Genomic DNA, 11,043 nt, shown 5'->3' with positions numbered 1-11,043 from the left:
ACGGTCAAATTAAGGGAAGAAGCGATGGTTTGAGGAGTGTCTTGGTCATCTACTGCAGTTGTCGACACCACCAAGGGGAGGCCCGCTCACTGCAGTGGTCTTGAAAACGGAAGTCTCTTGATCACAGCACGAACAATTCACATGATGCTTGAGCGGCATTCTACGGTATCTTCCATTTTCCTACGGATTTGCCCCTGCTGTAATGTTTATGCTTCCTGTTTACCAAACAAGATTACATGCTGCACATGGGCAGATGCAGCTTCGAGGCCCGATCCACGGTATCGGTATTTCACCAAAACTTACTTGCACGGATTTGGTCCCGTCATGACATCCACAGATGGCCACATGTACCCTACGTAGAATTGCACGGGCACCAAAGTTTCTCATTCTTTGGGAGGGGGGTATTAAGCTGGGTCTTTTGCCCTTCTTGATCTTCTCCTCCACAAACTCACCCATCAATCCATCGATCTTCATCCAAGCTAGATTCATTTTTTCACCTCTCTAATCCAGTGAACACTCCAAACTTCCATCCTTGACTGCTTCACCGGCACTCGAGACAGCCCACGAATCACTACCTTTGTCCTTCAACCAAGAAGGGCCTGTAAGTACATCAGGCCCAACCTTCCTCCCACCAAGCGTCCAGACTAACAACCCCAACAACCCAGCTCAAAATCAAAATGTCCCACCGCACCTGCAAACACGATGCCATGCCCGAGCCCATCCCCGGTGCCCCCCTAGACCGCAGCCACTTCTACATTCCCTACTGGAACCAGTCCCTGGTGGGCATGAAGCAATGCTGCAGCCCCAACGAGGTCCACATCGCCGGCAAGGGCGACTACGAGGGGTGTGTCTTGTGGTGCTTGATCCCCGATCACATCCTCGGAAAGGATGGGAACTCTGGTGCTGTGAATAAACGTGAGAACCACAACAAGGAGGAGCAGGAGGACGACGACGACGACGACGACGACGACATGTATGAGAATGCTGTCAGGAGTGCCATGGGGTACTGTGTTTGGGAGAAGGGGGAGTTTGCCAATAAGAATCCGGGGGTGTATATTGCGGGCGCGCATGTGGTGAGGGATAACGCGGCGGCGAGTTCAAAGGCGGCGGGATCAAAGGGACCAACTTTGTTGGCGGTGGGGGTTTGGGCTTTATTGGTTTTTGGACTGCTCGCTTGAGGTTCAGTCCTGATACATAAGGAAAATACTGGATATTGAAGGAAGAAAGGAACAAAAGAGAATTGGTGTTAAAGTAGACGGCAAGGAGCTTTCGTGTTCGGCTGCCCAGATTGTACACGCACACCCCTTTGCCAACCCTTAAGACCACAAATTTTCATAGAATCCCAAAGCTTAATTAGCCGAATGTTGGTGTGATGTCCAACAAACCGTACAACAACATGAAGCCCAGGCGGGAATTTAATCAAACCGCCATGTCGGTCAAAACTTCTTGAGCCGTCTCATGAAGCATCGTAGGCGGCAGGGATAGAGGATTTTGCTCAATCCAATGCTCAGCATACTGACGTCCCTTCCAGACACAAAAGTTGGGGATCAACTCTTTAAGGGCCTTTGTTGTCATGGCCAGACCCTGCCGAGGATATTGATCAAGAAGATAGGGGTCGAGAGGACGGATACGGTGAAAAGCAGCCCAGAAAATTAGCTGAGAGTACCGGGAAAGGATGCCGGGGGCCAACGCTTGACAACGAGTCATCGCTAGCTGGCAATTGTCATCATCCAGGGACATATCGGCAAGGAGACGCTCAGCCTGAGGAAGCGCGGCCTTGAACGTGGCCACCATGCGTGCGTATTCGGAGATGTCCACTAACACTGCCTCTTTGTCAGGAGACAAATTGGTGATACCCCCTTTGACCGCATGGTCTTTCAACCAGGCAGGGTAGCCGAGCTGCATCGCTGGCTCGTGAGACAGCAGGAGGACGTCGCAAGCCCACATGACGAGGTTGAGCCAAACTTGACCCAGGACAGGCTTGACTAGACCACTAGCCGAGGGGTTCTTTGTGCTGCACATCAACTGGTAGACAACAGCATTCTGGGACACGTCGCGCCAAATGCGGATGCGTACAAGCCCATGGTTGACCAAATATTCGTCTTGACCCTGAGCCTCGAGCTTGTTCCAGGCCTTGCCGGCCGGGGCATGGTCTCTAGACAGAACGATATGGAAGAAGCCATAAACGCCTGGGTGGCTCTGGCTGGCTTTGGGTCTCAGCTCGCGCCACGTAGCCTCATCAGGCACAAAAAAGGCACCGTCGCACTCTCGGATCTTTGTCCGGAGGAAGGCTGCATACTCGGGCGAAACATTTGCAGAAGGAGCGGGGCGCGGGAAGTTGTGCACGAACTGGCTCGCCTGGTGGTTAACTGCGCGATGCGTGGCGGGTTAGTAAATGACATGGGTAGCAAGTATACAACATGAACTTACCAAACCATTTGACAAGACGAAGGTCAATCGCCCAATTGCGGACATTGGGACAGACGGATCCGTACTCGTTTTTCCAGAGCTCCTCGTGTACCTGAAGGGTAAAAACATCCTCGATCATGCGACGAATCAAAGACTCGTCAAGATGCGCATATTTCTCGACTTCTTTGATGACTTCGATGATACAGGCGCGACGTATACGAGCGTCCAGTGGCGTGCTAGGCGCATCCATTGTGATGCCGCTCTCGAGATTGCTGTTGCCGTTGTTGTTGTTGTTGTTGTCGCGTGGAGGTAGGTAAGCGGGGTAGGTGTTGTGGGCTGGGCTGGGAAAAGACGATAACGAAGAGGAAGAGGAGGAGGAAGAAAAACAAGGCAGCACAAATATACGGAAGGGACGGGAGTGCCGCCGTGGTGAATGGGTAAGACCAGTGAATTGGTGGTAGAGGCAACAAACAGACGGGACTTCCAACACGTTCCATTGGTTGCCCAGCTCAGAGATCCATCCCAGAAGGAAGAAAGGAAGGGAGCCAAGGTACTGATCTTGGAGGTACCTTAGAGGGGGCGCACCTTCCACTTCTATCACTAGGTAGGCAGTCGCGGAAGCTGTGGTGAGGTTCGGGACCGGGTACAAAACCCACCACCAGGCCAGAGCGCTGCAGCTCCCGCCCCTTCTGTAGACAACAACTTTCTACTCGACATCTCGTACCAACCTCGCCTGTTTGTACCCGGGCAATATTGCATTTGAACCCGCTACGAAGGACCGGGTGGAAACGATGAACTATCGCTGCTCCCCCAGGGCTGAAACCCATCGATGACTTCGCGTCTCTCGAACGTTACCTGTGCCAACTATCGATCCCTGCCGGCGCCGGAATACCTACGTCTGCCTCTACACTTACAACCTACGGCCCGCGTATTGTTTTCCCGGGGAGCTGGGTAGATTCAAATAACATTCTTACACAATAGAAGCGTATTATAAACAACGGCTAACACTAGATACCTTGTTCAAGGCTGAGACCCACGGGCAAATTGGCCATCGATCAACGCGACACATCTACATCTCCCACGAAGCGAAACCCCGAAATCTTCCACGTCCGACATGGAGTCAAAAAGGCCCAGGCTACGGACAATCGAAGTAACGCGACAATACACAAACACGATAGGTCCATACTCGAAGGCGAATCGGGCAGGATACCTTTATTACAACCAGTTTGGGGCATCGAAGGCTACGGCATGATGGGTCCCTTGTCAATGGCGAACCACACAAATCTTTGGCACGAGGTATTACGTCTCGAAGGCTACGGATCATCAGTGTGTCCGCATACCACACAGCCAATGTCACAGAGTTCACGTTCACATCGGTCATCACTGGGGGGACAGAGACTACTACCAAGTAGTAGCAAGAGAATCAATAGAGCTTGCACAATCCGTACACATTTACTCGACATTTTCCATACATACACTCGATCATGGAGCTCGTAGGCGTCCCTGCTTGCGTTTTTGACGCAATCGTATGCCAGTGTCCCTTGAATCAAGGAGTCGCGCAGGCCAGAGGGGATCGCATTGACGAGCACAGCGTATTGGTTCTTACCATCTTCCACATCATCGGCCAGCGAGGCCGGGGTGCTCTGCAACACCACTCTCCTGTCTTTGACGCTGAGGTCCATAACAGCAGAAAGAGTCAGGGCGAGGCCAAAGTTGGACGAATACCGTCCTGTCAGCGCCTGGATCATGAGCTTTTGCTCTGGCCCGACGAGAGGTCGCTGTAGGATGGGTTCCACTGAAAGCGCGCACTCCGAATGACCCAACGTATTCTCCATGCTGATGCGGATTGCAGGTGCGCAGATGTGTTGGTGTGGTAGTGTGGCTTGTGAGATCGCAAAGAAGAGAGGAGGAGAGAGAGGTGGAAGGTCTGGGTCTAGACGAACGGTGGGCAAGCCAGGGCACGAGTGGGGCAGGCAGTGGAGGTGAATGGCAGGTGCGGCAGGTGCCTGGCTCCCGTCTGCCAAGAGGTACGCATTGTTGGCCGTGTGCTACCGTTCGTCCTGACGTAGACGGGAGGAAATGTGTAAGTGATAGTGCATCCCACTATATTCTGCCATTGTGGGCCACAAGCACTAACATGGCGCCATTAAACTCCAAGGTTGGTCGTCATGACCGATCTTGGCGCACACTCCGGACAACAGCCATACAGGCTGAAAGAGGCGGCCCATTAAGAACAGAACGAAAAGCCTCGGGCCGTTTTGGTCTACTAGTATCTCGTTACATCGAAATAAAGGGAAGGTAGATAGGATACCCAAAGTCGTTTGACTCATCTGACGTTATGGCGAGAGTTTAGTGGGTGGTTGCCAGCTGTCAATCCGGCAAACCAACCTGAACCGCCGTGTCTGTCGATGCTGTTCAAACTGCAGCGGCTTCCTCTGCTGCCCCAGTTGGCCCAGTTGCTACAGATATCTCAGCTGTGTCAAAGGCCGATGGTGAGCCGCACGATAACTCACAGCCTCAATGCGCCCCTTCTTGACTTCAAAACTGAGCGCCTTTCGACGAAGTGGGAGGATAACAATGTCTAGTCGAGACTAGCGTTTAGTAGGCAATCAATCTAATGTGATGCTGACCTGTTGTAATGTTCGGATGCCCGTGATTCCAGTGATGTTGACTTTGTGTCGCCAAACATGTGTTGATGTTAGTGTCGACTTTGCTCCAATGTGTATACAATTCTTTATAGCCGCTTTGCGCGTGAGGATAGAAGTTGAGTAACAATAGAAGGAATGAAGATTAAAAAAGGAATTGATTGGGTGAAAGAAAGAAGAAACGTAGCAGTCTGAATGTGTGTACATGTCACTTTTACAAATCGAGCACGACCTACGAATTTTTCTAATTGAAGGCGTGTACGCAACTCCGTGCACGTTAAAGTATAGTACTTCGAGTACGTACTTTAGAAATCAATAGCACTTAAAGTCGTGCATACAATTCCGTGTACACTAAAGTATTGTATATACATGCAGGTACGGAGATTCGTGGACGCTAAAATAAAGTACGTATTTTCCCGCTTAGAAGCGAGTACAAAAATGCGTGCACCCTTCCCACACCTTAATCTCGACCTTCTCCCTCTCGTGCACAATCTACGTATTTTTCCAGTCAAAAGCGAGCACAGAAATGCGTGTGCGCCCAGTCACACCAAAATCACAACCTTCCCGCACGCTACTACACTAACAACCTTCCCGCACGCTACTACACTAGCAACCCAACGGTACTTTTTTCGCCCACTGGGCGATTCGATTTTAAGTGTTGGGCCGCGTTTACGCTATGGGCAACACATGATATATACTGGCAATAGGCCTCGGTTTGCCCTCGGATCAATGGTTTTGGTGGACAGTTAGGGCATTGCTCTTAATATTGTATGCTAGACTCACCGGTGCGGCACGTCTCATGCCCTACGGGAGGCGGAAGTAGACGTTAAAAATAACAACAACAACAACAACTAGCAACCCAACGGCCAACAACGCCCCAACGCCCACCCCAAGCAACGTCGTCTTTGCTACCTTGGAACTCTCCGCCGCGTTATCCTTTGCCTGCCCACCTCTGATATAGCTCGAATCCTAGCCACCCTTGTTCTGCACACAATTGCCCATATCGGAAAGAACATCATCCTCCTCGCCCGTCTTTCCGTCTTTGTCTTTAAGAATCGAGTCCGGAATCAAACACCACAAAACGCACCCTTCGAATCCGTCCGCGCCACTGACATGCACCTCGTTGGGAGAGCAGCACTTGGTCATTCCTACGAAGGATTCGTTCCAGTTGGGGATGACCCAGACGCTGCAATCCATGGGTAGACCGGGGATGTTGCTGAGGTTGGGAGGGCATCGCGGTTGCAGGTGCGGTTGACGGACATTTTGGGTGGTGATGACCAATCTTTGAAGATCTGGTCTTGGTGTTAGTCTCGATTGCATTGCAGAATCACAGTTTTGTCAACATATCTGTCCGTGGCTTGGAATTGAATGAGAGATGGCAGTCTTTCCTCGAGCTGAGGATTCGTGATGGCAGAAGGCGGAGGTTGCTAATTGTACCTTGAATGCAAATGAAAGGATTAAATGGGTTGTGGTTGATCCCGGGACGTCCAGCCCATAAAATACAGCACTATAATCGTCCAGCAGCCGCTGGGCCGTGTTTGTTGGCGGGAAACAACCTCAAGCCCCTGGCTGAACCACATGACCTCCGGGAGCAACTGGGGAGTAGAAGCGTGGCACGTGTATTATCTAGGGACAAGTAAACAAAGAACGGCACAGCCGCCCGTTTCTGCGAAGTATTCGGCCGCAGGGTATACGAACTAATGGGGCCAAAAGATGAGTTGCATCTGCTTCACCAGGATTGAGCCCTCTCCGCTCACATGCGATTGACAACGACAGAACAGTCATGCGATGTCTATCGGTGGTTACTGGATACTGACAAACTGCATCTTCTTCCTACCGGTTAAAGTCCAATACGCTCGCAGGGCTGGGTTCCTTGGCTGGGGTAATGGATAGGGCATATAGGCTAGATGCAGTGCTTGATGTCACAGCCCCAAGACTGATGATCGAAGGTCTTGTAACACACTTTCCGTGTGTTAGTGATGAGGTCCAAGATATGTTCGTGCCCGTGCTATCCTCCAGTAGTGTCCATGCCTGGGTAGCATCGCACTGCCAGTTACATTCGGGTCTATGCTGGAGGGAAGCCAACTATACTCGAAGACTTTCCTACACATCCCCTTTAATTCACGGCATGCAGCCCAGCTACGCTTTCCCATTTTGGGCCTTATCCTCTTCGAAGGTGTCTTCTAATGTAAGGACTTGGCCATTGGAACTAATAGACAGTGATCTTAATGTAGAGGTGCGTCGGTAACAACCCCAGAGGGAGGAGTGAGTCCTGTTTGGAGGAAAGGCGCTTTAGCGCCTACCCTAGATCAACGATATTACTTCGGTGACAGGAGATTTGGGTAATGAATAATCAGGAAAGACCTCAAAATGTACGTGTAGGAAGCCGTAGGGCACGGGCATGTAGTAGAGGCTGATCTTCGGTACAATGCATGTGTCGTTAAGTTTTATACTATTCTTGGTCATGGTCCAGTCTGTGAGTTCAACAGAGCTTTGATGCCAACTTCAAAGCCTTGTCGAGGCACGAGTGAAGTTGTCCCTCGCTTGGAACCTCAGAGGCTCACGAGAAGGTGGACGTAACACCGGATGTAGGATCGTAGTCTTTGCGGACCCAGAGTTTGCCCCAGGAGGAATACGGGAGATGTTGTATGACATCGTCAACCGAGTTCATGATGATAACAAAAGTATAAAGACCCTTCACCAGACCGCCATGACGACTATCCTCCTCATCCAGTCTTCAAAGCATCAGACAACAGAATATCACTTCACCGACAAACTTCACTCATAATCGCCACCAAGAACAACATGAGGCTCCTTCCACTTGCCCTAGCCGCTATTCTTCTTGCCGCCTCATCCCCTTTAGGTGGCCGACACGTCATCAACAACCTGACCGAGACCGTCAATATTGACATCCAAGTCAACAAAGCCACCTCGGAAGCCACCATCGAAGTCTGGGACCAAGACCGCAGCCAAGTCCTTGCTCAGTCTTGCTCCTTTACTTCTCCCGGAAGCATGTACCTCAACCATGGCTACTTTTCGAAGAGACCCATCACCGTCAAGTCCAGATCAGCAATGACGGCTGGGGCAACATCACCATTGGCGACAAGACGTTCAAGATTCACAGCAACCCTGAGATCTCCGGTGGCATCAAATGCAACAGCATCATCAGCGAAGACGAGACCATTGTCAGCTGCCTGGCCCCCATTTTGGGCGAGATTGTTGGGGTTGAGCAAAGCCGGTCGTCTGGCGATGCAGGATTGCTTCCCCAACGGTGCCTTGAAGCTCACAAAAGTCATGCGAGCCGCTGAGGGAAACCACAAGGTGACGCCATATGTCGAGACTCTGCGCGAGATGAACATAGCCGCGAAGATGATCGCTGGCAGCAATACCTTTACGAACATGAACGACACCATCACCCAACGCCAGTACAACCCGTGTTCCATCTGGTCCTCAAACACGAAATTGGAGGGCGATGGAGACCCTCATCAGACACCCATGCATATCCAGCTCAGTGTAAGCTTCCTTCTTCTTCTTCTCCGCCCAACACAGTTTGGCTGACCACTTGTCCAGGACCCAATTGACTGTTGTCTCCATAAGCATTGGCTTCAGCGTGGGAAGCGAATTGACCAGCTGGATAAGCGGTGGGTTCTCTGTCGAGCAATTATCCCAGAGGGCGAGTGACTTTTGGGTGGGCTAGGCCAATGTGATTGTCGTTCTGAAATTCTCATTCCAGCGCTCAACTGCCCTGAAACTGAGGATTTTTATTGGTAGATTTCCAGGACCTTGGCGAGGTACAAAAGAAACTCTGGTCCACACGCCAAGGAGCGGCCTGACCATCTTGGCTGCTTCTGATAAACTCAAAATGGGAAAGCGTCCCAAACTGTGGAGTGAACGTGCCATACCTGGGATGAAGGAAGCTCATTCCGTAAAAGATGATACCCAAAGGATAACGAATGGGTTGCAGTCTGGAAGGTTGTCATACGGCCAGGGGTGGCTCAGAACTTTTCCAAACCATAAATCACCTCTCCAAGGTTTAAACCAAGCTCACTCAGATTCGGATGCCACCGTCACCATGTACGTGCCATATGCGTCGTCTTCAGACTAATAACCATTGCAAAGATGAGAGAAAGAGACCAAGAGAAACGGCTTTGACCCTGTACGACGCCAAGGCCTCCTCTTGGTCGGCGAGGTCGGGTTTGCAGCCTCCCATTCCAGACACCGCTCCATCCTCTTCAGCCATGGCAAACAAAGCCACCGGGCGTTGGCTGCCGGAAGTGAAGGAGCCTCTACGTGTACTTCTCATCCACCAAAGTCAGCAACCAGTTGAGGACAGATATCGAGCGGGCATGTCTACCCAATCTATACAAAGGTACCGGCGGTCACATTCTGAATTTGAGCGTAACTCGCGCTGAGCCTGGCGCGGGTCCTAGCGAGGACATAGTTGAGCAACGTGTGCAGCAAACGATTGAAGAAGTGGTCGCGCCGGCATACACCAAGGATGGCTCTCCCCGGAGTCCGGCGCAAGTAATAACCCATTCCGGTACGTTATCTACGCTTCCACTTACATCACCATTTCCCCTCGGCCACTAGCACACGTCCGTCATTAGAGGACTCCGAGGAACCCCAGCTGCGTCGTCACAAGCGGCTTTCCTCGATTTCCGCGCCATCCGAAAGGGCTATGGCCCCAGTCTGGTGGACGTCCGCTGGGTTCCCGGCCACAAGGGCATCACAGGCAACGAGATTGCTGACGAGCTCGCTAAGGCGGGCGCCGAAGGAGGAGAGGTAGTCAATGAAGGCTTGGCTACCCTTGCGCACTCAAGGCGGCTTGCTAAGAGGGAGGCGCGTACGGATTTCAAGGCATGGTGGGCCGCGAACAAGCCAGAGTCATATGCAGACTACCGGTTGGGGGTCTCTATCAAGCCTAACGACGAACTAAAAGAGCTGGACAGACGCTCTTTACACCACCTCCTCGCGGCCAGGCCTGGCCACGGGGATTTCAAGGACTACCACAAGCGCTTCGAGCACGAGGACGCCCTGCTAACATGCTTCTGTGGAAGCTGGAAGAATCCCTTCCATCCCTTTTTCTGCAGGAAGGCATATGCAGTTTCCCCCGTCACGGGCGAAACGGCTACGCGGGAAAATCTCTCCCTTGCTATTGGAATATACTGGCAGCGCTTCATCGCTAGAATCCAGACCTCGCACTTCTTTTCATGGACTTGCACGAGAAAGGCATGGCGCCAGACAGTCTGGCAACAGCACACTGACGGCGGTGGCGTCGCTGACAACCTTACGGGGTTTTTACGGAGTAGAGGGGTGGAGGTTGGCCATGGCCACAACATTGAGAGGGTTACGGTGGACTTGGACAGGCTAGTTCACCGTGCAAGGAGACGGGAGGAGGCCTTGCGGGAGGAGGAGAGCGAGAGCGAGAGCGGAGAGGAGTGATTCTGTCATTTCTTTTATCTTTTCCTTTGTGCTACAGGTTCCGTCATATACTGGCGGCTCGCCCACTGGGCGATTCGATTATAAGTGTTGGGCCGCGTTTACGCTATGGGCAACACATGATTTATACTGGCAATAGGCCTCGATTTGCCCTCGGATTAATGGTTTCGGTGGACAATTAGGGCATTGCTCTTAATTTTGTATGCTAGACTCACCGGTGCGGCACGTCTCATGCCCTACGGGAGGCGGAAGTAGACGTTAAAAATAACAACAACAACAACAACCACTGCTCTCGACTTTTGGGAAATCCACACCAACCCTTCAAAGGTCATCGAAGAGGCCTTCAGCCGCGATACGGCCCTTAGAAACATCACCAAAAGCTCCTCGCCCATACTGCAGCCCTTGAAGTGCGGCTTAAACATAGCTTCAAGCTGGAGGACTGGGTCAGGACGGAAGTCGGAGAGCAAGTCGACCGTGAGGTAGCCCATCAGCTTGACGCGCTGCACCGAAGGACGGGTAGGAAGTGGGAGGAAAACATCAGGGACGAAGT

General features: G+C 51.8%; 5 protein-coding genes across 5 annotated transcripts; 2 read left to right on the top strand and 3 right to left on the bottom strand.

Annotated features, from left to right (window-relative positions):
- Positions 1 to 677: 677 nt before the first annotated feature.
- On the top strand, positions 678 to 1,178 carry SMAC4_07142 (uncharacterized protein; the record flags this gene model as incomplete). Its single annotated transcript, XM_003347238.2, has 1 exon — positions 678 to 1,178. The coding sequence occupies one exon, from the start codon at positions 678 to 680 to the stop codon at positions 1,176 to 1,178; it is 501 nt and encodes a 166-aa protein (XP_003347286.2).
- A 241-nt stretch (positions 1,179 to 1,419) lies between these two features.
- SMAC4_07141 (uncharacterized protein) lies at positions 1,420 to 2,906 on the bottom strand (the record flags this gene model as incomplete). Its single annotated transcript, XM_066090576.1, has 3 exons — positions 1,420 to 2,369; positions 2,431 to 2,750; positions 2,815 to 2,906. The coding sequence occupies 3 exons, from the start codon at positions 2,904 to 2,906 to the stop codon at positions 1,420 to 1,422; spliced, it is 1,362 nt and encodes a 453-aa protein (XP_065946350.1).
- Positions 2,907 to 3,722: 816 nt separating this feature from the next.
- On the bottom strand, positions 3,723 to 4,157 carry SMAC4_13424 (uncharacterized protein; the record flags this gene model as incomplete). The annotated part of the gene is made up of 1 exon (XM_066091405.1): positions 3,723 to 4,157. The coding sequence occupies one exon, from the start codon at positions 4,155 to 4,157 to the stop codon at positions 3,723 to 3,725; it is 435 nt and encodes a 144-aa protein (XP_065946349.1).
- Positions 4,158 to 5,692: 1,535 nt separating this feature from the next.
- SMAC4_07140 (uncharacterized protein) lies at positions 5,693 to 6,374 on the bottom strand (the record flags this gene model as incomplete). Its single annotated transcript, XM_003347236.2, has 1 exon — positions 5,693 to 6,374. The coding sequence occupies one exon, from the start codon at positions 6,372 to 6,374 to the stop codon at positions 6,024 to 6,026; it is 351 nt and encodes a 116-aa protein (XP_003347284.1). The 3' UTR covers positions 5,693 to 6,023.
- Positions 6,375 to 7,611: 1,237 nt separating this feature from the next.
- SMAC4_07139 (uncharacterized protein) lies at positions 7,612 to 8,612 on the top strand (the record flags this gene model as incomplete). Its single annotated transcript, XM_003347235.2, has 1 exon — positions 7,612 to 8,612. Exon 1 carries the CDS (start codon positions 7,860 to 7,862, stop codon positions 8,610 to 8,612), a length of 753 nt encoding a protein of 250 aa, XP_003347283.1. The 5' UTR covers positions 7,612 to 7,859.
- Between the last annotated feature and the right edge of the window lie 2,431 nt (positions 8,613 to 11,043).

Source organism: Sordaria macrospora, chromosome 3 (assembly GCF_033870435.1).
Source record: "Sordaria macrospora chromosome 3, complete sequence".
NCBI classification, from domain to species: domain Eukaryota; kingdom Fungi; phylum Ascomycota; class Sordariomycetes; order Sordariales; family Sordariaceae; genus Sordaria; species Sordaria macrospora.
Note: the sequence above shows the minus strand (reverse complement) of the source record. Positions and strands in the feature narration are given on the sequence as shown.